Genomic DNA, 26,591 nt, shown 5'->3' with positions numbered 1-26,591 from the left:
GTTCGATTTGAATTAAATCAAAAGTTAAAAACGGAGAGAAATAAATTCAAATTGATTATTAAAATTTTTTGATACTGGATTTTTCCCACGTTGATTCTAATTAATCGATTGTCGTTTGTCTCCTCCCCAGGTTTCTCCCATCAAAGAAGATTACTCTTAATTTGTCAAAGGGTTTATTAGTTCTTGCTAATGCATATTTGTACCTATGTATGTTTGTCAAACATATGTAACTACACTAATTTGAGTTCAAAAGCTCACATAATCAAACCGCTTTTGCAAACATCAAAGCATATCATTATAATAAAACAGCCTGCAGCTGTTAGCATTTTCCAATTTCAAACTACGTGCTAACAACCAAAAAGAAAATACAAAAAAAAAAAAACAAAAACCAAAAAAAAATCAAATGCAACCCAACTTTCTTCCAAAACGAGCGCGCTTATTTTAGCTCGAAAACCCAATTGACGTTAAATCATCATCCCAGACATTGTTTGCCATAACATGAAATCGAATTGCTCCAATCTTCGTCATAGTGCTGACAAGCGTCTGTGATGCTTTACGAATATGCGACAAGGCGACACACCACCCACAAACCAAACCAAACCAAACCCCTCAAAAACGCACTGCTTCCTCTGAATACATTAATGTCGTCTAAAATGCGACTTCGCCGTTGCATCTCCACCCAAAGGAGCTTCAGAATGGGGGGGCTCCAAAAAAAAAGAGAAAGAGGAAATTCATCCAACAGAAATATACCGTCATTTCCGCCAGCCTGGATCCTTTGTTGACTCTCGTGGGCGACGAGCTGTACTTGATGCATTTTCAATCATGTCCTTAATGGGACTCGCTCCACCCTCACAGTTACAGTCATATGCGCTGGCTTATCCTTAAACCCGCCATGCCTCAACAGCCCCATAAAGACACACACACACACCAGCCCCACACACCCCCAACTGCACCTTAAATGAGGGTATATAGCATTGTCAAGGGACTGGAAAAGTGGGAGCACTTTTATATGAGCTTCTACGTTTAAACCCGCAGGGTATTTTCGGTTCGGTTCGGTTTGGTCCTGATAAAAAGCAACTATTCACATGGATTCTCTCTCTATAGAAACGGCACATTGCTGAGGTTCAATTTTTCGTCGTCAATTTTATTTTTCTACTTCACAAATAGATTAATGTATGAAGATGGATATCATGCTGCTTTTATAGGCAAGAGAAGATGGCAGCAGCAGCAGAAGCAGCGCACAAGGCACAGGAAGAGCGAAAGGCGAATCCATTGAATGTGAAAGTGGCACAAAGTCATTTCGGTTGGTTGCATAACATGGCATTTTGAGGAATAGAGCATCACATATATCTTCTTTTTTTTTTTTTTTTTGTCTTGATTTAGGTCAGGATTGAATACAAACAACCAACTGAGCAAAAAAAAACAATGCACAGAATATTAAAATGATTACAAACTTTCATTTATGCTTTTTTTTTGTATTTATTTTAGGCGGGATTAAAATAAAAGATACTATTATGCATAGGTACGAGTATAATATAATGTGTATAACTTTAGCTGAACATTATTCTTAAAAATACAGAAACAACAACAAAATAAAAATGGATATAATATAGATTTGTAATGATTTTGTGTAAATGCAAAGTTCTCGATTCTTGGGCTCTATTCATCATCAGACAATTCAAAGTCGGAGTCATCACATTCGATAATCTGAAATGGAAAGCAAATCGAATAAGAAATAAGGACACGAAAAGTTAAGATAAATCATTTTTTTTCTTACATTGGCATCGATATTCATGAGTTCGGAGATTCCGGTTAAATCTTCGAGATACTTGGTCGTTTCAAAGGCTTTCAAGAGGAACTCAATGCCGTTGGCTTGGAATTCATTTACGATTTTCTGAAATGAAAAAATAAAAGAAAGAAAAATTGTTTAAGGAAATTTTGAACTCAATATAAATTTGTATAATTTCTTACTTCTGAACACGCAATACATTGAGGGAATTTTTTTGTAGCTGGAAGAATATTTTCGTAATTAAATAGCATTCCGCGTATAGAATGTGGAATTATGCCTAAAAGTCCTTCAGGTACTTTTTCCGTTGACATTGCATTCGCACAGAAATAAGCTGGTGCTGAATCTTTGTCGGGATGTTGGAGAATTGAAACAAGGAGTTCCACGGCATAGCTAGCAGCTATATTTGAAACACCAGGACGAGTTACTGTGCATTGTTGATCAAGCGTTCGATCTTTTAAGGACTGAAAATATAAAAAAAAACAAAAATATAATGTTATATTATAATGGTTTAATCGTTTTTAAAACTTTTTATATTTCTTGATCAATTTTGTTTCTTGAAATTTGAAATCTAACTTTCTTATGCATTTAAGCTAGAACTGAAATCGATTTGAAACCAATTTGTTATGAATTTGAAACTACTTTTCTCATGCATAAGAAGCTGAGATCTGAACGACAAATAAACAACTTAACAAATGAGATAATCTATAGTTAATATTTTTTTTTCTATGTGAAAAAAGAAAACCAGTGACCCTCAAAATTTTGTTCACTGACTCCTGACCAGTGGTACCACTTTACTTCAATTGAAGTAGATCTACTTCTTTTTTTCAAAAAAAAAAAAATAATAATAATAAAATCTTCATACTTCGCACCTTCATAAAAATATCGAAATCTACTTCTTTACTTTAAAATCTCTGTTCCAATCTGCTTCAAGTTATCAAAATATAAGCAAAATCTACTTCTTTTTTTTCAGAAAACCAACTATTTGACTAAAAATGGTTATGAAACAATGTATAAAAATATATTTATACCGAAAATATGTAGTTTTAAAGGTATATTATTTTTTGTTTTAGTTGTTTTTACTAATAAAATTTTTTAATTGAAATAAAGGAGAATGGGCATTTTGGACGTTGAGCGGCCATTAATAAAATTGGTATCAAATGAAAGGACTATAACTTAGGACAAACTTTTACTATGGACGTTTCGCAGTATTGCGTTAAGAATGTAAGAAAATGCAGTATTAGTATCGTTAATGCATTATTCAATGTATGAACGACAAATTGGTTTATATTTTTATTTGGAACATAAAATATGATGCTCTGTCATTTTCCCTAAGTCTGAAGTCATTACTCTTGAAAATCCGACCAATAGAACTCATAATATAAGATTTTTAAGACAACCACTTCAAGATTTTGTTCGAAAGTTTTCAAACAATTCAAACTAACAAAAAATTGAATAACGAAACTCTCAAAGTAGTCTTGAAACTGTTGTTTAAAATGCTTATAGTTTGGGTTCTAGTGGTTGGATATTCAAGATAAAGGTCTACAGATTTATAAAATACACACATAAGATACAACTTTGAGACAATTTGCATAAAGTGTTATATGCAAAAATGCATTTTATCCGTTTTTGGAGTACGTCACAAGGATAAAACTTCTCCACAATATATGTAAACCTTAATTACATCAAAAAATAACAAATTCATTCCTGGCCGCGCAAAGTACACACTTGCCCATTCTCCTTTCATAGAATTATTTTTTTTAATATAGATTTTTTATAAAGAAAAGAATATTTTGAAATCTACTTCGATTTTACAATCTACTTCCATTTTGTCTTCAAATCTACTTCGAATTTTTTTCTGCAAGTGGTAACGCTGCTCCTGACTCGAACAAAAAAATAATGGCGGAAAACGTTCAAGTTTGTGTTCTTACCTTTCTTGTAAGATAATAGTAATAATTGTTTACCGACTCAACCTAATAAATATGAAAACAAAATAATTAAAGATTTAAATATTTATTTGTTTAATAAATTATGTAGGTATTGTTTTAATTTATTTTTACTGTAAAAATAAATATAACTTTTATGGAAGATATAGAAAAATTAAAGTTAGATGAAAAAGTCATATTAATGTAATAGTAACGTGTGATAATCATTTTACACAGACAAATTTTTTTTAATACACTCCTGCTGAAATTTAACGCACATCGTTTTTGTTGTAAGTAAAAAACCTACCTACCTACCTCAGTTTTTTTTTTTTTTTCTCAGATGAGACAAGAGTAGGCTTTAATTCAAGGGATGGAATAATATGTGTGTGGAGAAGGTTTGCCAATAGATTTGCTGAAGTCTTTCAGTTAAACCGCTAACCTTTTAGAGGTGAGTCATGATTTTTCCTGGTGTAGAATCTGCTTAACAACACGAACGGAGATTGTAAGCTTTTACTAGGCCTACGTTAACTGCCCATAGAAACGTAACTGATACGTTTTTTGTTTCTCTAATTCAAAACTAAAAATTTAACTGAATTTATGTAAAGTACTAGCTGACCAGGCGGACTTCGTTCCACCTTTTCTTTAGGGTGGTTCACACAATTTTTTTTTTTTTTATCATTTTTTATGAAACTTTGTGTGCATATCGGGGAGGTCTGAGAATCGACCAACATCTGTTTTTTAATAGATGGTTAGGGTGGTCCAACCAAATTTTTGTTTATCTTGTTTTGAACGATTTTTATGAAATTTTGTGCCCATATCGGGTTGGAATGAGAATCGGATAACACCTGCATATATTTCATACCCCTTAATGGTTAGGGTGGTCCAACTAAAAATTTTTTTATTAAAATAATTTTTTATGAAATTTTGTGTCTTTGGTATTAAACCGAGAGCCCACATCTAATTTTGCGAGTGGAGGTATAACCAAAATGTGAGTAGATATGCAGTTTTAAAGCCTTTTGCTTTCTAAAAACGAATTCAAAAGTGAGTTTTAATATTAATATGATTAGGCTGAAATTACACAAATTCACATTCTGAATATTAAGACTTATGCTCTGTCATTTCCCCAAAGCATGAATAATTCAATTTTGTCGATGCGACAAATAGAACTCAAGATATAAGCTTTTAAATGAACCATATCGGCTCCATAAACAAAAAACATAAAAAAAATTAATCGCAATAATAAAACACTTTATTTTTCAACAAAAAATTAAAAAAAAATGTTTTTCCAAAAATTTACAAAATAAAAAATATATTCTGGACCACCCTAACCATTTACTTGTATGAAAAATAGATGTTGGCTGATTCTCAGACCTACCCTTTAAGCGTACAAAATTTCGTAAAAATTGGTCCATCCGTTTCGGAGAAGTTTGATAACAAACACTGCGACACGAAATTTTTATATATTAGATTTCCGAGGCTGATGTAGTTTCTACAGTTTTTTTTTTTCGATAGTTTATAAAATTAAGCCGGAACGTAAAAATTTTAAATTTACTTTTGCCACTTAACATCAAAATTCATCTGAACTAAAAGGTACGATAGGGTTAGGGTCACACGTTCTAATAAAAGTTGTCTATAGAATATAAAAGTTAATGCTCTAAAAAGAATATTTTCCATTTAATTTTTTGTATGACAAAGAATTTTGTATAAAATCGTTAGAACCGTTTAAAAAAAAAAAACTGTTTTTATGAATGAAATTTTTCAAATTTTTTCGAAAACAAAATTGGTATGCTATTAAAAAGAAAATATTAACCGATTTTTTAAAAGACACAAAAACTATTTAAACTGACAGGCGAAAATTTACTTAATAAATATGCAAAAAAAAACATTAAATCTAAGCCCTCGAGAATGGACAGATTCTAAGACCTTACATAAAGAACATTATATTGTTTTCAATTGAAAATTTAAAAAAATTGAAAAATCATAGTTTTTTGGTTGATTGTTTTTTTAACAAATTAAAAACTATTTTTACGATCGGCTTGATTTTAGATCAATAGGATTTGGCATCTATAAAAACCATGTACCATATCGTTAGATTGTTTTTTTAAATGCCCCGTTTGCTTGTTTTTTAAGCACAATGGATCTAAAGCAATGTAAGTGATTATGCTTCACCTATGAGTTGCTTTTATTTTTTTTTGGTGCGGTGTCCAACAAAAAAAAAAAACTATGCAATATTTGCTTAATCTTACATTTGAGCTTTAAAAAACATTTATTAAATATTATCACAACAAAAACATTACTGTTAAAAAAAGAGCCAAGTTCTCCTATGTTGAAATTATGCTAGCACAAAAAGTACTGAAATGTAAAAGTATACAAAGTTCTAAAGCTTGGCTTTAAATTTGTATAGATAAAATTTTGGTTGTTAACTTGGCAATTTAACTTTAAATTACCGATTTTTAAAGCTATTTGAAAAATTGCCAAGTTAACAGCCAAAATTTTATTTATACAAATTTAAAGCCAAGCTTTAGAACTTTGTATACTTTTACATTTCAGTACTTTTTGTGCTAGCATAATTTCAACATAGGAGAACTTGGCTCTTTTTTTAACAGTAATGTTTTTGTTGTGATTTCACTTCTTTTTGCAAGGTTTTGCTGTAGAAATTAAAATCTCTATAATTGATGAAAATTCAGATAAAATGGGCGGTTACCACGCCCCTTGTCAAAAATTCTCAAATTTTAATTTTTTTCTTTTGTAATAACTACCAGATCTACCATTTTACCAAGTTTCAAGATTCTACGATAATCAGAAGTGCTCTAAAATATTTGATGTAAATTAAGTGAAAATGGGCGGTTACCACGCCCCCTGGCGAAAATTCTCAAATTAAAAATTTTTTTCTTTGTATAAACTACCAGTTCTACCATTTTACTAAGTTGCAAGATTCTACGATAATCAGAAGTGCTCTAAAATATTTGATGTAAATTAAGCGAAAATGGGCGGTTACCACGCCCCCTAGCTGAAATTCTCAGATTTTAAATTTTTTCCTTTGTATAAACTACCAGCTCTACCATTCTACTAAATTTCAAGATTCTACGATAGTCAGAAGTGCTCTATAATAATTGATGAAAATTCGGCGAAAATGGGCGGTTACCACGCCCCCTGAATTGAAAATCTCAAATTTTCGATTTTTTCCTTTGTAAACACCACAAGTCCTATCACCATGTAAAATTTCAAGTTTCTACGATAGCGGGAAGTTCTCCATAATTTTGATGATCTGTCAGTGAGTCAGTGAGTCAATGAGTCAGTTACGGTTTTCGCGATTTTTGAAGTCCTATATCTCAGAAACTACTCATCGTAAGAAGCTGAAATTTTGTGAGGAATTTGGGTTCGGCCAGCTCAACAAATGTAGCAAGTTTGAGATTTCTGGCATATTTGGTGTGGAAGTTAGAGGGGGGTCGAAAATGGCCTGAGTTGTTTCCTGTAAATAAGGGTGTAGTGCCAAAGTTGCTAGAGAACTTGGCTGGGCACTACCGTGCCCCTTGATAGATAAAGCATAAGTGGTACCTACTTGTAGTAAACTCGTTATTATTACATTTGTAAAACATATTTCTACAAAAATATTTTTGCTGACGATAAGAAAATTGAACACATATTTAGTGATATTTTATCATATAACAAGAAAGCTTTTAATCCGTATGCACCATGTCAAAGTCAACAGTATTTACAAGTGATAAATAATAAATAGATACAAAAAATAACCAAACAAATGGTTAATAAATGATAGAATAAACAAGTTAGGGGAGAGTACGATAACTTAGGCAGCAAGAACTTTTAGCTTTTTTTTTTGTATAGGAGCTCTATACAACCATTTTTTACTATGGGAGCAGGTCTATCTCCCCCCCCCCCCCCACAGTGGATCGACTAGTACAAAATTCCGGTCATGGGGTGATTTTTTTTTTTAGTTTATTGTACGAAATTTTTTTTGGATTGCACAAATAATTGTCCCTTTTGTCATAATCCACAAGTTTTTTTTTATCAAAATGTTTTGGCTCCCAAGATACAGAAGGTCAAGTGGGGACTATTTCACAAGAAAAAAAATTATGGTTTTGTTAGTAATTTTCATACTCTTATATCTAGCTCATTTCTTAAGATATCTTCTCGAAGTAAATTTTTTCCATAAGATAATGATATCTAAAATATATTTTTAAGACAAAAATTACAAAATTATATTTCTAAATAATTCTAAAACCCGTTTTTCTATAACCCTTTTTAAAAATTTCACTAAACTTTGAAAAGGCTTTTAAAAAAATGCTTACATATGCAAGCTTTCTAAGTAGTCTAGAATGAAAGCTTAATATTTTGTGTGTAATATTTTTAAGCTTTTGGATCCGACCGAATCCGACCCCGTTTTTTGGAGCACCATCTTTGTAAATTTAACCCTTAAGGTAGTATTTTTTCTAATCTGCAAGGGGGAGGCTTGGTGTTATTTGGCTAGCTAAAAGTGGCATGGGGTAGTTAAAAGCAAGAATGTAACTACTGGATGAATACAAAATGTAAATCAGATTTATATAAAATTAAAGAAAGAATGAGTAAAAACAATTAATTTTTAAGTTTTTTGTTAGGAGTAAAGCACTTTCAGATCATAACGAACATATGAAATATTATATACATACATATGTAGGTATGTATGTATTTTTTAACAAAAACTTGATTATAAAAGAGCAATCTAACTTAAGTTTAATTTAAAAAAAAAATATTAAATTTCAATTTATAAAGTCCAGTATCCTGCTGAAGCGAAACGAAAATTTTTATACAAAAACAGCAGAAAGAAAAATGTTGTTATGCTTTTCGTTTCAGAGCACAACAGCTTGGCAAATGACATTCTTACCTGTACTTGAATACTTGGAGAGTTTTCATTGTTTTCAATAATTTTTCACTAATATTTCTGACTAGTATATTACAAGACTGTAGTAACTCAAAAAAAAAAATTCTCGCTGAATCAGCGAAAAACTGTTTATTTACAAACTGTTCAAAATTATGAAAAAATAATTTTTGTATCAAGTTCCTTTATATAATTTTGAGTTAACCAGTGCGATTTGTTCAGGTCAAATTTCTTGGTCCAAAAAAAATTTGCGCCTTTTGAATTTTTATTTCAAGTTTTTTTCTTCAAAATTATTTTTTAGTTTTAATTTATTGACTTTATTTAATTTTGACTTTCGCTATTGACTTTGTAGACTTAGAAACATTTTAGTTTCGCTTTAGCAGCGTACTAAGTAAGCTTTAAATAAGAAAAAAAAACAAATTGGTGGTTTCGAACTAAAATTTGCCAAAAAAATTGATATTTTAATTATTTCTCGTTTCGTTAAATAAAATGTATTTTTTTCGGTTGTTTTAAAATTTAAACTTATGTAGGTTAGATTACTTCTAATCCAGTTTTTATGTTTAAAAAATTGCTTTAAAAAATAGGTACATAATACATATTTCATTCATTTTTAATCTATTTTTTATTCATAAGATTTTTTTTTGCAAGTTATCAGTATTTTAAAAGACTGTTAAACAAAGTAAACGCTTTTTTTTAATTAATTAATGAGACAACAATGTAAAATTAATAATTTTCTGCGTAGTTAAATAAGGATTTGGTAATTTTTGTATGATAACTGATATTTTAGGTAAAAAAAAATTAAAGAACTAAAAAGTTTTTGTAATTTTTTTTACTGAATTCAATTTTGTGAATTTCAAGAAGCAATATAGCGAAAACCGTTTTAAAATCCGTTCATTAGATCAGAAGTTACAGCTCCATGACCACTTTTTCACAGTTTCGATCCACTGTGCCCCCCCCCTCCCCCCCTTTAAGCGACCGGGGCAATTTTCTAAAATCAAAAAAATTATTTAAAAACAACGGTAACACTTACCTACAGTTATGAATGATACTTTTTTCGAAAGCTAAAATTATACACCAATTTTTAATTTTTAAATTAGGGCATTTCAATCAATTGTTTTCAAAATAAACGAGACAAAGGAACATAAGGATTTTCAGTGTTTTGCTAAGAAATCAATTGATTCAGTTTACTTTATCGATAAACTTCGTATTGAAATCCACTGTCTTTACTAAAATAGTATTCAATGTGTTTTTTAAACTTTTTTTCTAAAATTCGTTTATTTCGAAATACATAGTTGGTTTAAATAAATTTTAAAATTTAAATTAACTGTATAATTTTAGCTTTCAAAAAAAGTATCATTCATGACTGTAAGTCATGAATGATACTTTTAAGTATTTTAAGTATTTTTTTTTTAAATTGTCCCTCTCGCCTAGAAGGGGGGAGATAAGACACCCCCTCCAATAATAAACAATGATTGTATTTTACTCCAAAAGCAAAAAAGCGATATCAATTCTTGGTATTTTCGTCTCAAATGATTATTTTTTATTTGAGTAAAACTGAGAATGCGAAAAATAAAGATAGGTTCGATTGGCCATACTTCGGTTAATTTTCAATGAAAAAATTTTATAAGTCCAGCATTTTGAGGGAAATTTGATTTTCTTTTGTTTCTTAGAGCAATAATAATGCTTATCTCAGCCCAAATAAAAGATACAACCAAAAAAGTAAAAAAAACTCAAAATTTTTATGTTTGTTTTGACTGTTTTGGATTGAAATTTTTTTCATCAATTTAAAAAAAATATTATTAAGTTTAATTCTCTATAAAAAGTTTTGAACGCAATCAAAATTTTGCTTTGAAAAACCAAAAAGGGGGCTTTTGCTCCACTATCTTCAATTTCCACCTTCTCATTTAATAGCACTCCACGGTTTTATCTTCTTTTTTAAACCCATTGAACGATTCCGGCAAAAAAAAAACCTGAACGTCTTAGTTCCTTATTGACCTATTTTTTCGACATAATCACAGCCTTATATTGCATTAATTTTATTTTTAAAATACTCATTCGATTTTGATGAATACAATTTTTTTTTAATTGAGACAAAATTTACATTAACAATTGCTTCTATGAAAATGCTTTCTCGTTAATGACGGAGCATATTTTGATGATTTTTTTGAACAAAAGCTTAGAGATAAATTAGACCCACTTGCATGAAATTTATTTATTTCTGAGAGTCAAAATACAAAAAAAAATTAATGACAAAATTGTCTCAAAAATATTGAAGTATAATGAAGTTGCTCGTACTTGCGACAAGATTAACTGGATTTTTTTGTATTAACTTTCATTTTGTATGTAGTTTTATTTTTTAACCATTAAACAACTTAAAAATTACGCATAAAATCTCCAACTATGTAATTTAACTGCATTTGAGCTTTTAAGTTATTTAATAAACTATTGAAGAAAGCTCCTATTGTGACCTCTATCAAAAATGCAACAATGTATAATAATAATTAATATCCAACCCCTCACACTTCGTAGGCTAATGAACTTGAAATAGAAAATGTTAAAAAGCTTTTAAACAAACTAAAATTATATTAATAATAACTTTCTAAGTAAAGTGACTTTTCTTGAGGAATACTCTTGCTGATAACATGTCTGATGTCTACAATTTACTCAGAAAAATATTTATAATAAGTTACCTTTTCCAGTTAAGGCTTATAAATCCCACATGCACATATTTCAATTGTTGAATAAAAAAAACATATAAGTGTAGGTGCCCGGGCGTGAGAGATTAGATAAACAAAAGGTGTTTGTATTTTTTTTTTTTTTGTGTTCGAAAAACGATAACATTATTCCCGCCATACACAATAAAGGTAAATAAATTTGTCAGCTATACTCGTAGAAGTTAGTACAAGCTTGGATGTGTTTTGTCAACGTACGTTGACAAACTATTTTTATTTTTTTTTTAATTTATTTTTTGTTTTGCAAAGTATTATTATTTACATAAGAACCGTTTAATATGTTAACTGAATTTACTGGAAATCTAGCTCATCATTTAGAATTTGGGCATTCATTAACAATTGTTGCAAAGACTATTGATGGAGCATCAAGGTGAGGTAGTTGATGATTTTTATGCAAACTAACTAGGCGTAAGGTTTTTATGTTGTGAATATTAGCTTTACATTTGTGTGTTCATAAAAAAAAAAAATTATGACAGCTTGATAATCCAATGTGAAAAGCGATTGATAAAGTATAAATAGAATGTGTCATAAAATAATAGAAGTTGATATAAGTTTAAGTTTGAAAATTCAATGTGGAGATTGCAATTTTAAGTTTATTTAATATTTTTCTATTCAAAATGAATTGAAATAAAAATAACACGGTGTTTCAAAAATGAGGTTTCAAAAAATACGCGGGCGGAGACCTATCAGGTTTTGTAGAGCTAGTCGCACTGATTACGAAACGTTATTTGAAAATCCCCTAACACCCCCAAAATCTGAAATTACGGGCAAAAAACGGTTTTTTACCCATTTTCGATTTTACAGTTTCTGATAGAAGATAAATATACCTTTTCAACAATGTATAAAACATGTAACTCGGTTAAACCACTTAGAATTTATAAGCTGTCAAAGTTCAAAAATTACATTTTTTTCGTCATTTGCCCAACTTCGGCATCAATTTAAAGTATATGTTTTCAAAACAACATGCTATTTAAAAAATATATTCTAAAACTATATGTATTTCCCAATCAATCGAGGTATTTTTTATGAAAATCACTTCAAAATTGGCTTAGACTGTGAATTTTTAGTAAAAAAAATTACTTACACAGAAAACTGCCTCAATTGATTCCTTATAAATTCTAAGTGGTTTAACCGAGTTACATGTTTTATACATTGTTGAAAAGGTATATTTATCTTCTATCAGAAACTGCAAAAAAATCGAAAATGGTTAAAAAATTGTCGAAGCTAGAATTTTTTCAATGGGTGAAGGTCCAAAAAACCGTTTTTTGCCCGTAACTCCAGATTTTGGGGGTGTTAGGGGATTTTCAAATACCGTTTCGTAATCAGTGCGACTAGTTCTACAAAACCTGATAGGTCTCCGCCCGCGTATATTTTGAGTGTTACACCGTGTAATTAATGTTATAAATTAAGTAGTGTTGTAATCCCTAGTTGGATCGACCAAAAATGGATAAAACAATTAACGAGATAGCTAGTTACTAATTTAACAAGGAAACAAAATCCTATTATCATTTTTTTTGCACCACTTTTAGTTCATAATTCTAAAATGTCGAGTCAACAAATATTTGTTATAGTTAAAACTTAATCCATCACTGTGGCGTATGTGGAACATTTTTCTACCAATTTCTTGTTAATTAAGAATTTTTTTTTTGCCAAACGCATAATGGAACGAGCTAAACTTTGTTGTTATTGTTGATCATTGTTCATATGACATGAAAATTTGACTTGAACTATTACATCATTAGATTTGAGTTCTTGTACACAACTTCACAGATCAACAATCGACTCTCTGTTTACTTAATAGAGATATTTATCTTCCCGTCTGGGTGGTGGGGAAACATTTTCTCAAAACTTACTTAGAGTTAAACAAAATTAGAGTCCAACGGAAATTTTATATTCCCACGCAACTCTTCCATTTCAATTTTTATTGAAGATGCGCAGAAAGAAGTCAAACTTGAAATGCTTTCCGATACGACCACGAACTAAGAAGAGAGGTATCCTTAGTTACTTGTACATCTGGTTTTGCGCTTTAGGTCCAAACGTGCTGAATGGGAACTGGAGGACTATTGCACCGAGCAAGGGCAATTGTTTAGCATCTTTTTTACCAATAAGCAAACTATTACAATAATAAGCTCATGCCCATTTCACCAAGGTAGTTTCAGGTCAGCAGTCCCTCAGGACCAATACAATCAGTGATGGCAGTTTTTGTTATTCTTGGCCAGAATCACATTTAATCATTTAACAAATAATACAGCTGACAAGAGGATATCTACCTTCCAACTTACCTAACCCCCTTTTCTTATATAGCTACTTTAAAATAAAATGCATGACTGGGGTCGCACGTACTTGCTCTTATGGTAAAAATAACTCGGATATTAAAACTTTTTACTGAACAATATTAGTTTTTTTAATTAATTAAATACCGCTTTAAATGATCTTTTACAAAAAAACCATTTGATTTCTAGTATAAAAGAGAGTTTTTAGAACATTTTTTTTTTCAAAAATCGTTAGAGCCGTTTAAAAAAAATAATTTTTTATATATAAAAATTTTCCAACATTTAAAAATTTGGTATGCCGTTTTTAAGAAAATTTTATTCAACGCATATAAACGAAGTTTCAATAAAATTCATCAACCCGTTTTCAAAAAATTGATTTTTCAAAAAAAAAAATTTTGAAATAGGTATTTTAAAAAACCAAAAATGTGTTTTTTGAAAATGTTTGAAAATTTTTATGTAACGTATTTTAACGTTTCTGTATAAATATTTTGGTTGAAATTTGCTTTATTTTTAACGAGAAATTCATAGATCAAGAAAACCGTTCTGGCAGGTACCGTTAATAACGGTACAAAAAATATATCGCAAGTAAAGTGGCGGTTTGAAACCCCGACTTTCAAAATTGTAAACATTGAAAATGACACCCGTCGATTACACTTTTTTTTAAGAAATATTTTGAAAACATTAACGCCGCAGTTGTGTTTGACGAAAGTTGAACGATAGACGATCACGCCAGAGGTTTAGGTTCAAATCTAGCCTTCACCACCTAGAAAATTTTTTGGGGGTAAGGATTTAACAACGCCTCCAAAAGTATTGTCATGACAAAGTGCATTTCTGCACTGCCGTTGGGCTTCGTCGGTAATCTCATAGTTCCTTTCCTGTAAATTATACGAACATTTTGTATATTAAAAATCTGAAATTAGGGTTCAAAAACTGTATCCATTTTTTATATATATAATTAAATTCTTTTTTCACAGATTTCATATAAACTTGTGCACTTCAAAAACTGCAACAAATCCAGACTGTGATGTGGGCCTACGTTTTTCTTGCTATTTTCGTGAAGACAACATAGTACGAAATTCTCGCATAAATGGAGCATGGGGTGAAGAAGAGACCAACATACACTTGGACGAGCATACCGCTCGAAATCCAATAGTCTCTGGAGACTTCTTCATGATTTATATCTTTGCAACAGAAGATAAATTTCATATTTCAATCAACAGTAAACCTTTTTGCACATATCCATATCGCATTCCATTAGAATTAATTCGTACACTTGAGATCCGCGATCACATTCAAACTATCAAACAAATTGACCACCGAGCTGCTTTCCCTATTCCTTGGCCAGCGATACATGCTTCAGATTTTGGAAAATCTTTTAGCAATGATATTCCGATATTATTTAGTCCTGGACATGTAACAGTCATAACAGCTAGGTGTTTTGACAATAAGAAGGGACAATTCATCATAAAATTCACAGAAAGTGATACAAAACGGGAAGAATTGCATTTCAGTGTGCGTTTTGATCAAAAAGTAGTTGTTCGAAATTCTATGAACAAAAGTTTTGAGTAAGTTTTTGAATGAAAAAAATTAATAAAATAATAATAATTTAATTTGTTTTTAGATTTGGTATAGAAGAAAGACATGGAGGTTTTCCATTTACTTTTAATCAACAATTTACCCTCGCAATAGCATTTACGGAGCATGAGTTCATGTTTGCAATTGATGGCAGACCTTTTTGCACGTTCGCATATAAAAGCCAAAATTCTTTGCAGAATTTGGTTGGATTTAAGATAACGTGTATAAATGGACTTAGGATGCATGTTACACAAGTCGATCATGTTCAAATGGGAGACGTGTCGTGTCGAGGATTTGAAAGCTACTCAGCGTATGGTTATGAAATTGCATGATGTGTTTTTTACATATATTTTATAAATGCTGTAATTTTGAGTTCTTGGAACTGAAATTTTACTGTCTTTCATTTATTTAGTTTTAATTTTGAAGAAAAAAAAAATTAAAAGTCTTATGTTTTTTTTATTGGCTTTAATGATCTTTAGTGATGAAGAAATTTAGGATAAATGGTAAAAATAATTGATTAGATCGCAACAGATAGGCGGAAGTAGGGTAAGGGAGTTAAAACAAAGGGACGCGTGAAAAAAAAGAATTTTTATAACGATTTCGGGCTATATGTAAAAGTTCTAAAGCTTCTATTTGGAGAAAAATACCAAAACCGATGTTTACGTTTTTTAACTATCTTTTTATCTTTAAGAAATATAGTTCGATTTTCTTGCTCCAAGTAAACTTTAGTTTAGTTCAAAGCAAAATAACAATTTTTCGTTTTTGTAAAGCTTTTTTTTTGGAAATAGGCAATAGTTTTCAAATAAACAAAAAATTTAACAAAAAAAAAAAATAATCGACTTCAAAAAAAAAAATATTCCAAAACAAAAAACAAATATGCACTAAAAAGTAAAAATAATTTAATTGCATATTCTTCTACAAATTATTACAATTAATATTATTATTATAACATATTCTAAAAATTGTTATGATGGTATGAAGGTGCAATTGTTTTTATTTTTCGAATCGATGTCAACCTAGGAAACACTACAAGGCAGGAAAATGATCAATCCTTAAATTTCTATTTATATTTGCCGTTTACGGGGTTTGAGTTAAAGATTATATTCAAATACTTTATATTTATAAATTCCCTATTTAAGGTATTTATAACCTTGTATTATTTTTTAACACGATTTTTGAATTCCTTTTTTCATAAAAATAAATCTTCCCGTGCAGATTTAAATTTAACTTGACTTGACCGATTCTTTCATTCTATCACTTCACAGGCGCAACTCAATATGAAAAATCGTTAGTACTAAAAAGTACTAAATGATAAATTCTGTCATTTTTACTAAGGTACTATTAAAAGTAAGTTTTCACAAGATAATTTGTTTTGTGACAAATATTTTATCTTCTTTTCCTTTTTTTCTCGGCGCTGTTATGATCTGGATGTCCAGAGGATCATAACTGTCAAGCACCACTAATGTATAAATACAAATTCAAGCAATATGAAAAACTGGGGTGGAATCGGCTATTGTGATTTGTGATTGGCGGTACTCACAATCACAAGAACCAAATTTGTACTACGAAAATCATATTTCTCAGAGCAAATTGTTCTTTTGTGATTATCACCAATCACAAATCACAATAGCAGGGGCCAAAATTCATACCGAGGTCAAAAGTCTGCTTCCAAACTTATTACTTTCAAAATTCTGTTTTTCAAAATTCGGCTTTAATGTTTTACAAAATTCCACATAAAATTTATATTGTTGCCCAAAACTTTGTGATTGTTCATTAAAATTTTTAAATCATTTAATAAAAATGATACAAATTTGCTTTTCAGTAAATTTGAAAAGGTTTATGTATAACATTCTTTTAATTTACCAATAACACACAATTTTTTTCCTGTTCGAAACTTATTTTTTCGGTTGTAATTTCTGTACATCAAAATAAAGAAAAAATATAATATTATTTACTCACATTTCCCGGTGCAGTTATATCATTACAAAAATAACATCCAAGCTCCGATCCAGAAATACATCTCAAATCCCCAATATCCACATACTTTGAATTATCTTTAACTTCTTTTAAATTACCATGCCTCATCACAAGATAACTATCAAATCCAAGTGCTGCATTTAATACAATCTAGAATCAAACAATAAATTATCAAATGTTTTCACTTAATGTATAACAAAGTCAAATATCTTACTTTTTTGTTAGCGACACCAAGCATAGTAGGCAACCATCGGCTTTCCCTCGAATCAGTTAATAAAAATATTACATCATGTTCTTGAACTAGAGAAATAATTTTTTCCAAATCTTCTATGGCACCTTGTTTCATTGAATCACCAATTGTATGACCAGGCATTGGTATTTGCATAACATAACCTTTGGTAATCTTGAATTAAAAAACATAAAATTATTGAAGAAACATATTTAAAATCATGAAACGAAAAAAGTAAGATCAACAAACTTACCGCATTTGGATTGATTTCTTTTAGCCTCTCTGCTGCTATTGTCGCCTTCATATTATTCCCTTGAACAGCATCTTGATGAGTATAGAGATTCTGTCTAACTGGATTCGAAAAACTAACTTTTCCATTATCAATTAAAGTTATATATTTAAAGCCCCAACTCTAGATTAAAAACAAAAATAAGTTCTTTGAATTGATAATTGCTTAAAAAAAAAGTTACCAAAAGGTTTCTTGCAACAGCACATCCTAATGTTCCAGCACCAAAAAGCAGGCATTTAGTTTCAGCCATTGTCTCCAAATTCAAATCAGGTACAAGTCTCCATTTCATTAATTTCAAATTTAAATTTATTGAATTCTCAGCCAATCTGAAAACGTCAGAGTTCATTAAGAAACATAATTCGAGAATTTTATTAAGATTTACTTTGCTGGATCCATACTCTCTCTCATAGAAACCATTCGAGGTCCCATTTTGTTGTTTTTATTTGGTTCCCAACCAACGAACTTTAAGTCATCCATATACTCGTCGTTTTGTGGAAGTTGAACTGTCCAAATAAGGCTACTTCCATACTTCATCTCAGAGTTGTATCGAACTCCGATAAATTTAATATACTTTCCAGCAAGTGAGGGACTACGGAAGAAGTGTTTTATGATTGATATATGGGTCTTTAGGGTCAAATACATGGAGGTGTTTTTGTAACTTCTTTGATAAAAGTATACATTACAGCCATACCTACTTATTTAGGGTACTGATTAAAAACACCAAAAAAATGTTTAATTATGTGTGTAACACCACATTTATTCAAATTCTAAGAGCGTTCCCGGAAATGACGTTTTGACCTTGATTTATTTTTATCTTTTTATGCCACAAAGTAAAACGAAATATTTTTGAGATTATATTTTAGTGGCATCGATTTTTCATCATAAAATCACAAAAAATAGCATTTTAATTTAAATATACCCCAAAACAAGCGTTCCCGGAATGTTAATTGATGTACGCTACTGATAAATGAAACCTAAACTAACTTACAACAAATGTGCCCATGATTATGAAAGTGGACTAAGTCACTTTTTGCATTGTTTGAAGAAAAACTCATATAACGATTTAATTATATTTCTTTTATGAAATCACTAGAGGAGCAATAAAGAAGTTTATTTACTGCCATTTCGCTTTCAAATAAACTTTACCCCTTAAATAATAATTATTTTTAGGCTAGATGTGATGCCATTTTTATTAGTGACTTAGTCCACTTTCATAATTAAGGGCACAAATATACAGGGTGTCCCACAGTCACCGCCCGAAACGAAAACCATGGATTCCTGAGGTAATTTTACGTCGAAAAACTTAAGAGATGATTTTCTCGTTTACGTCCCGTTTTCGAGTTACCACGGTTATTATGATTTTTGTTCTCTTTTCCCTTATCTGGCTTTATCTTTGCTAAACTACTTTTGATTTAAAAGATTTTTTTTTACAACCAATCAAGAATTTATTACAGTTTTAGTTTGTCTCAAAACTTTTTTTTCTGCGTAAAACCGTTTCTCCACAATTTTGCATCAAACACAATTTTCTTCGTTTTTTAAGTTGTTTTTTACACTTTCATATCATTTAAGTCAAAAAAACACGTTAATGAGTATTAATTTTTTGTGCTTTTTATTAAAGCCCAGTTTATTTTCATAAAAAAAAATAAGTTTTATTTCATAAAAAAGGCTGCTGCAAGTAATTAAAAAAATAAACAAACTGAGTGAATTAAAAAAAAAAATAATTTAAAAATAAAAAAATTAATTTAAATGATTTAAAAACTTTTTCTGAGCTATTGTGGTTAAGAAAAGAACAAATAGATAAAGCTCAGAAAAAGATTTAATTCATTTAAATTAATTTTGTATTTAAAAATTATTTTTTTTTTTAATTCACTCAGTTTGTTTTTTTTTTTAATTACTTTCAGTAGCCTTTTTTATGAAATAAAACTTATTTTTTTTTTATGAAAATAAACTGGGCTTTTATAAAAAGCACAAAAAATTAAGACTCATTAACGTGTTTTTTTGACTTAAATGATATGAAAGTGTAAAAAACAACTTAAAAAACGAAGAAAATTATGTTTGATGCAAAATTGTGGAGAAACGGTTATACGCAGAAAAAAAAGTTTTGAGACAAACTAAAACTGTAATAAATTCTTGATTGGTTGTAAAAAAAAATCTTTTAAATCAAACGTAGTTTGGTAAAGATAAAGCCAGATAAGGGAAAAGAGAACAAAAATCATAATAACCGTGGTAACTCGAAAACGGGACGTAAACGAAAAAATCATCTCTTATGTTTTTCGACGTAAAATTACCTCAGGAATCCATGGTTTTCGTTTGGGGCGGTGACTGTGGGACACCGTGTATGTACCTATTTAATATATTTATATTTATCCATAAAAATTGGTGTGGAATAATAAATTTCTATAATATATATTATCAACATTAAAAACTACTTGCAGCACAATTTGTACGTTAGAAGATGATTAAAGTATTGACACTTTAAGAAATTTTGGTAAGATGCGTCATTTTCCTTTATTTTATTTTTTTTGGATTAGATGTACAAATTTATACAGAGTATTGTGTAGAAGTAGTGTGAAGAAAAAAAATACAGTCGACTTCGCTTAGCTGGAACACTTAAATTGCAGAAAATTTGTTTCACTTAAGCGGAGTTTTCACATAAACGAACTTTGGATAACTGAAACTAGTTTCACATAAGCGGAGTAACACAGAAAAAAATTATTTATGTTCAACATGTATGTATTTTTAATAATTCATAAAAACCATTTTTACATACAGAAATAATGTGTATGTGTAATTCAGTGATAGTATAGCTGGATCCACACTAGGAAATCAACACGTTCAACATACATACGTTCCAAATCGACATACTGAACAGTTAAACATTTCCAAATTATTCTAACTGATGCATATAGGACATATCTGAGCCCACACATCAATTGAACCAGTTTGGAACGGTTTAACTACTCATTATGTCGATTTGGAACGTATGTTGAACGTGTTGATCAACCTAGTGTGGTTCCAGCTTATCAGTTATGTGGAGTTGAATGGGTGACAAAAATTCATTTAAGTCAAGATTGTTTGTTTCAGTTAAAAGATGTTTTCAGTTGAGCGAAGTTCAATGCAAATATTGGAAAAAGATCCGTATTAAATTTCTTGTTGCATTTAACCGATTTTTTCAGCTAAGCGGAGTGCTGTAAAGCGAAGTTGACTTAACAATAATTAGCGCCAAACTTTAAACGGTTAAAGTTTTATGTTTTATTTGGGCTTTAATTATCTTTATTTTTAGATGCAATTAATTAAACACTAATTCATATTTTTGTTACCCTACGTTTCGCCGGTTTCTTTCCAGCTTCCTCAGGATTTTTTTTTTAAATTTCATTTTAGTGGTGAAAATGAAAATTTAGTACATTTTTAATTGTTTTTGTTGAAATTTATTAATTAAAATCTGTTATAATGGCTCTAAGTTTTTGTTGTAGTGTTTTGTTTAGTTTTTAATGTTATGTCGTTTTCGATTGGACGTCCAGAAGCGTCCGGATGCATTCAAAAGGCTTCTGAAACCATTTTATTGGCATACAAATGACAGCTAGAACGATTCTGAGAAGAGAAATTCTCTTCTCGATTTCAAATCAGAATCCACTCAAAAAGTACTAATACATAAATATTCAAGTGCCAAAAAAAAACTCAATCAGTGTGTTTTTTTTTTTTAATTCAAGAATTAATTGTTTTCTGAAATTGAAATTCATTAAAAAATAGAAATGAATCCATTAAAGCGATGGAATAATTTATTACCATCATCTCCTTCGTCGACGTCCTCGTAATTATAGTTTTACAACTTTAATACCATGTCACTAGTTTGCCATACAAAAAATTAATTAAAATTTTTGACATTTAAAGTTTTACACAAACGCAAAATAACAGAATTGAGTGGAAGCGTTTCAAACCGTTTTATTGGATTTCAGAACGAGTGAATCCTCGAGTGAAAGCAATCGAAAACGACATAAAAAAGATAAGTTAATGTCGTTTTCGATTGGTTTCACTCAAGAATTCACTCATTCTGAAATCGAATGGAACAGGTCAAGTCACTTCCACTCAATTCTGTTTTTTTTTCTGTGTTTGTGAAATTTCAAATTTCAAAATGTCAAATATTGATTTAATTTTTTTTTTTTCCAAACAAAAAAATAATACAAAATTTTAAATTTGGAGACGACGATGAAGAGGAAAATGGAAAAAAAAAACATTTCATTGCATTAAGGTACCCATTTTATTTTCTAAATAATTTTAATTTTAGAAAACAATACATTTTTCAATGACAACAAAAAAAGAATGATTGAGTTTTTTTTTTGTTGACATTTTATTGTTCATGTATTTGTGCTTCTGATTTTAAATCGAGAAGAGAATTTCTCTTCTGAGAAGCGTTCTAGCTGTCATTTTTATGCCAATAAAACACTTTCAGAAGACTTCTGAATGATTCCGGACGCTTCCGGACTGCCAACGAAAACGACATTAATTTATTAAATTCACTGACTTAAAATTTAAAATTCAACAATAACAATAAAAAATGTACTAAATTTTCATTAACACCACTAAAATCAAATAAAAAAGATCCTGAGGAAGCTGGAAAGAAACTGGCGAAACGTAGGGTAGCTAGGGATGCAAACGATACATCGATGTTTTCAAAACATCGATGTTTTTGTTAAAAACATCGATGTATACATCGATGTTTCTTAAGTCGATACATAGCCGATACATCGACGTTAAATCTGCAAAACATCGACATCGTTCATTTTGTTACTCGTTTTTCTTTTTTTGCATAATAACAGAACTTGAACTCTCAAACTCAATCTTTTTTGTCTAGTGTTCAAAGCTTCAAAGTTTTTTTTGAATGTTTTCATTCAAAAGACTGTTTCTGTGTGTTCAAAAATCAGAACGCGACCATCAGAGGCGTACGTTGAGTTGCCGGGGCTCCGGGACAATATTAATTTTAAGGGGCCATTTCGATATAGACATTTTTTTAAAAAGGATATGTATACGCCTTTCTCTTTTTTTGGGGGCCCCAGAAGTATTATTTGTTGGTCGCTTAGATTATTTTAGTAGCATTTTTTGAGGTCCCTGAGGTAATATTTTTTCTACTTTATATATAATAACAGTTTCCTTCTCTGCATTGTCTCCAGTCAGGGCCCTAGCGTCAGTTGGGGCCCCGGGTCACCGCACCGCCCCGCTTGGCCCAATTATGTGTACGCCTATGGCGACCATTATTGACATGCTTGTGAGTTCCGTTCAGAGCTCTGAACGTTAAAAAAATTGATTCCATTTGATTAGAATTGATGGTATTTATATATAAATAAAAACGAAAATCGTATTAAGAAAATATGTTTCATTTTGTTGATAAATTTGTCTGTTTTGTGGTACCTAAAACTTGAATTCAACTTAGGTTTTTGGGTTTTAAACAGATAAGACATAAATATTTTGTTCTTTAGATGCAGTAGAACGTATTTATGTCCAACAAAAATACATCGGGAAAACATCGATGTATCGAAGATAGAACCGATGTTTTTTTAACATCGATGTTGTAAATAAAACATCGATGTATTCAAACATCGATGTTTTTTTTTAACGATGTTGCATCCCTAAGGGTAGCAAAAAGATGAATTAGTGTTTCATTAATTGCATCCAAAAATAAAGATCATTAACGCCCAAATAAAACATAAAACTTTAAACTTCAATCATATGTATGATCAAAAATTCACATTTAAACGGTTAAATAAATTGCTTAAGCCAATTTAGTAAGTTACTAAGCCAAGAAGAGGACTGATTTTTAACTTAGTAACTTACTAAATTGTTTTAAGCCATTTAAATTTTAGTTTTTGAGTTATGGACATGTCTGGGAACGCTTTTTTTGAGTATATTAGATGCAATTAAAATAGAAATGGAAACTTTTCTACCCCAAAACATATATATTCTTAAATGCGTGCTTATTATTTTTATTGGTAAATGAAAAAAAAACCTTTAGTTAAATGTTATTTTGATGTTTTTAAAATGTCTGGACATCAAATTTTCCACCTAGATGATTTTGACCCATATGCATTTGAACAAAGATTCTTACCATGAAAGGTGCAAAAAAGTGGAATACGTTCTCATCATCCATGATGGACTTTCATATTCACTTGGATCAACAAAGCAAAAATACAAATCGTCAATATTTTCATCTTTTAAATTATCTTTGAGATTGATTGGATCTATGAGATCTTTCAGCTCGATGTAGCGATCCTTAATGGTTTTGTTGAGAATGAAAAAACTTCGGTTTTCATCGGGAATTGATTCAATTATCTGAATCATATGCGATAGTTCTGTTTGATCAGCAAGTCGACATGGCTTAGAGTTTCGTTCGACTTCAAGAGTTGGTTTCAGAGGACAAGGAAACGCAAACCAATAATAGTAGTTATGGGTTTTTAAATCCTGAATAACCAAATATTAAGTTAAACCTAATTTATAACAAAGATTAATTGAACTCACAGCAAAAGATAAAATCATAAATCGTGCCAACAGCCTTGGATCGTCCAGGATTGCTCCGGTAGCAATGTCATCGAGAAATTTTTGTCCTTCGACTTGAAGGAGTGCATTTTTATCACATTCCTTAAAGTCTTCGATAGTATTTTTGTTGTAAAGTGTTCCAAATGCTGTATAATGGTTCTTTGGAGGATTAAATGACCTAAAGGTATAATCACACCAAGGTGATGGAATAATTTAAAAAAATATAAAAGTAAATAAAAGTGCTTACGTATTAAAAGAACTATAATCGACTTCAAGGAGACATGATTTTGAATTGAAATTTGTATAGAATCCATGGACCGGCTTTGCAGCATCCGACAATCGATCAAAATCGATTTTTATCTCAGATAACTTATGCCAGAATGTTGGACTAACAAAAGATTGAAGTGGTTGGAAAAGGAAGACTTCTTTGTTATCATTCGATGTCATAGCGTTTGTGGTTTTTTTGGTTTTTCTGTGACCAACAGATGTTAAATAAGGCGTAAGTTAAGTTAGTAGGATAAAGGATGACTTAAGATAAGTGATTAAAATAGTTTTTTTTTAGTTCTTTTTAATTGTTTTCTTCACAAAAAGATTTGAAGATAAAAGATGTTGTTTTGGGTGAAAAGTCAAAACAAATGCGGATGTCAGCTGTTTTGAGGAAAAAACACGTATATTTAGTCGCGTTCAATGGAAGAAAACTGAAATTTTAATATGATTTGTTCTAATTTCTGATTGGTTAGCTGTCATAAAAAGCAAGATGTTCGTTTTCACGATTTTATCATAGGAATTTTGTGAATTGAAACCAAATTCATTTGTCAGCTATTACATGAAGCCTCAAGAGGCTTGACTCTTTTTTCTAATTTTCTTTTGATAATCATTCTGTGAGGCGCGTACTATTACACGATGCCTCTTGAGTCCAGGACTCAAATTTGACATTTCTCTTTTGATTTAAAATTTGTTGTTGTATTGCACCAAGAAGCAAAAAGAAATGAAAGAGAATGTTGAAAAAAGGAAAAGTGGAAAAAGAAACGTCAAAAAAGAGTCTCAGAATTCCGACCCACGACTCTCTGGTCGGATAATTTTTTGTTTCATCTTTTTTCTCTTTTGCACTCATTACGTTTAAAAAGAGGCGCGCCTCTTGAGGCTTCATGTAATAGCTGACTTTGTGTAATTTTCATTTCGTTCCAAAATAACCGCGTTCCACAAACAATGAGATCTTAATCTTAGAAAAATTTAGGCACGTCCCCCAAAGAAAAAAATCTCTGAGGCCTCAATGTCAATTTGGAAGAGAGCAAAGTAATTTTGTGGGACAAATTTCTCACATGAATCCAATTTTTTTTCAAATCCAACATTTCAACTGCAACTTCAAACAACAGCAACTTTTCATTTAGACGCGTTTTTAACGCGTTTTTGACGCGTTCTGGATGCATTTTGGACGTGTTTTTGATGCATTTTGGACGCGTTTCAGGCGCGTTTTGGACGCCTTTTGGACACGTTTAGCATGCGTTTTGAACGAATTTCAGACGAGTTTTGGAAGCTTTTTGGACGCGTTTCAGACACGTTTCAGGCGCGTTTTAGAAGCGTTTTGGAATCGTTTTTGACGCGTTTCAGACACGTTTGAACGCGTTTCGGAAGCGTTTTGGACGCGTTTCGGACGCGTGTTGCGCACGTTTCGGATGCGTTTTGGACGCGTTTTAGACGCGTTTTGGACACGTTTTGGATGCGTTTCATACTTGTTTTGGACGCGTTTTGGACTCGTTTTAGACGCGCTTTGTGCGCGTTTTAGAAGCGTTTTGGACGCGTTTCGGAGGCGTTTTGGAGCATTTTTTAGCACTTTTATATCTGCACACCACCAATTTCAATATCAAACGGACAGTTGTTCTATCCAACATCAAAACAATAAGAAAAAAAAAATAAAAGATAGAAAAAGAAAACAGAAATCCTACCAAAAAAAAAAAAAAATGAGTGCTCATATGTGCCCTCAGGGATCACTTTTTGTGGGACGTTCCTATTCCAAGTTGGACACAAAGGACCGGCTCGATTTTGTTTTACTTTTTTCCTCGATTTGCGTACAAAATAAACCAAAGCAATTGATTGTCTAGCAGTTATTTTTCTACCACTAAATTTTGTTTTCTTATCATAAGATCACACAAAATGTCATTATTCTCTTAAGGCTTGGCCACACCGGAGGGTATGCGGTAGCGGTACGGGTAGAGTTAAAGGCTTGGCCACACCGGAGGGTACGCGGTAGAGGTACAGGTAACGGTACGGGTATTTGTATGGAAAAAATTCCAAACTGACACATCAACGTTCGGGTGTGGAAGGCTTGGCCACACCGGAGGGTATGCGGTAGAGGTACGGGTAGCGGTAACGATATTTGTATGAAAAAAATTCCACATCT

The 26,591-nt window shown here is 30.8% G+C and overlaps 2 protein-coding genes across 2 annotated transcripts; one reads left to right on the top strand and one right to left on the bottom strand.

Annotated features, from left to right (window-relative positions):
- Positions 1–1,512: 1,512 nt before the first annotated feature.
- LOC129921351 (ubiquitin-like modifier-activating enzyme ATG7) lies at positions 1,513–24,837 on the bottom strand. The gene is made up of 11 exons (XM_056003149.1): positions 24,438–24,837; positions 24,173–24,368; positions 23,763–24,115; positions 18,045–18,251; positions 17,844–17,988; positions 17,627–17,785; positions 17,359–17,547; positions 17,127–17,294; positions 1,972–2,250; positions 1,778–1,894; positions 1,513–1,707 (listed from the first exon to the last, which is right to left on the bottom strand). Exons 1-11 carry the CDS (start codon positions 24,635–24,637, stop codon positions 1,660–1,662), a joined length of 2,061 nt encoding a protein of 686 aa, XP_055859124.1. The 5' UTR covers positions 24,638–24,837; the 3' UTR covers positions 1,513–1,659.
- Positions 11,500–15,540, top strand: LOC129921352 (32 kDa beta-galactoside-binding lectin). The gene is made up of 3 exons (XM_056003150.1): positions 11,500–11,689; positions 14,567–15,157; positions 15,214–15,540. Exons 1-3 carry the CDS (start codon positions 11,598–11,600, stop codon positions 15,497–15,499), a joined length of 969 nt encoding a protein of 322 aa, XP_055859125.1. The 5' UTR covers positions 11,500–11,597; the 3' UTR covers positions 15,500–15,540.
- Positions 24,838–26,591: the final 1,754 nt, after the last annotated feature.

This window comes from Episyrphus balteatus, chromosome 1 (genome assembly GCF_945859705.1).
Source record: "Episyrphus balteatus chromosome 1, idEpiBalt1.1, whole genome shotgun sequence".
In the NCBI taxonomy this organism is placed as follows: Eukaryota; Metazoa; Arthropoda; class Insecta; order Diptera; family Syrphidae; genus Episyrphus; species Episyrphus balteatus.
This window is presented reverse-complemented; position numbering and strand designations above follow the sequence as displayed.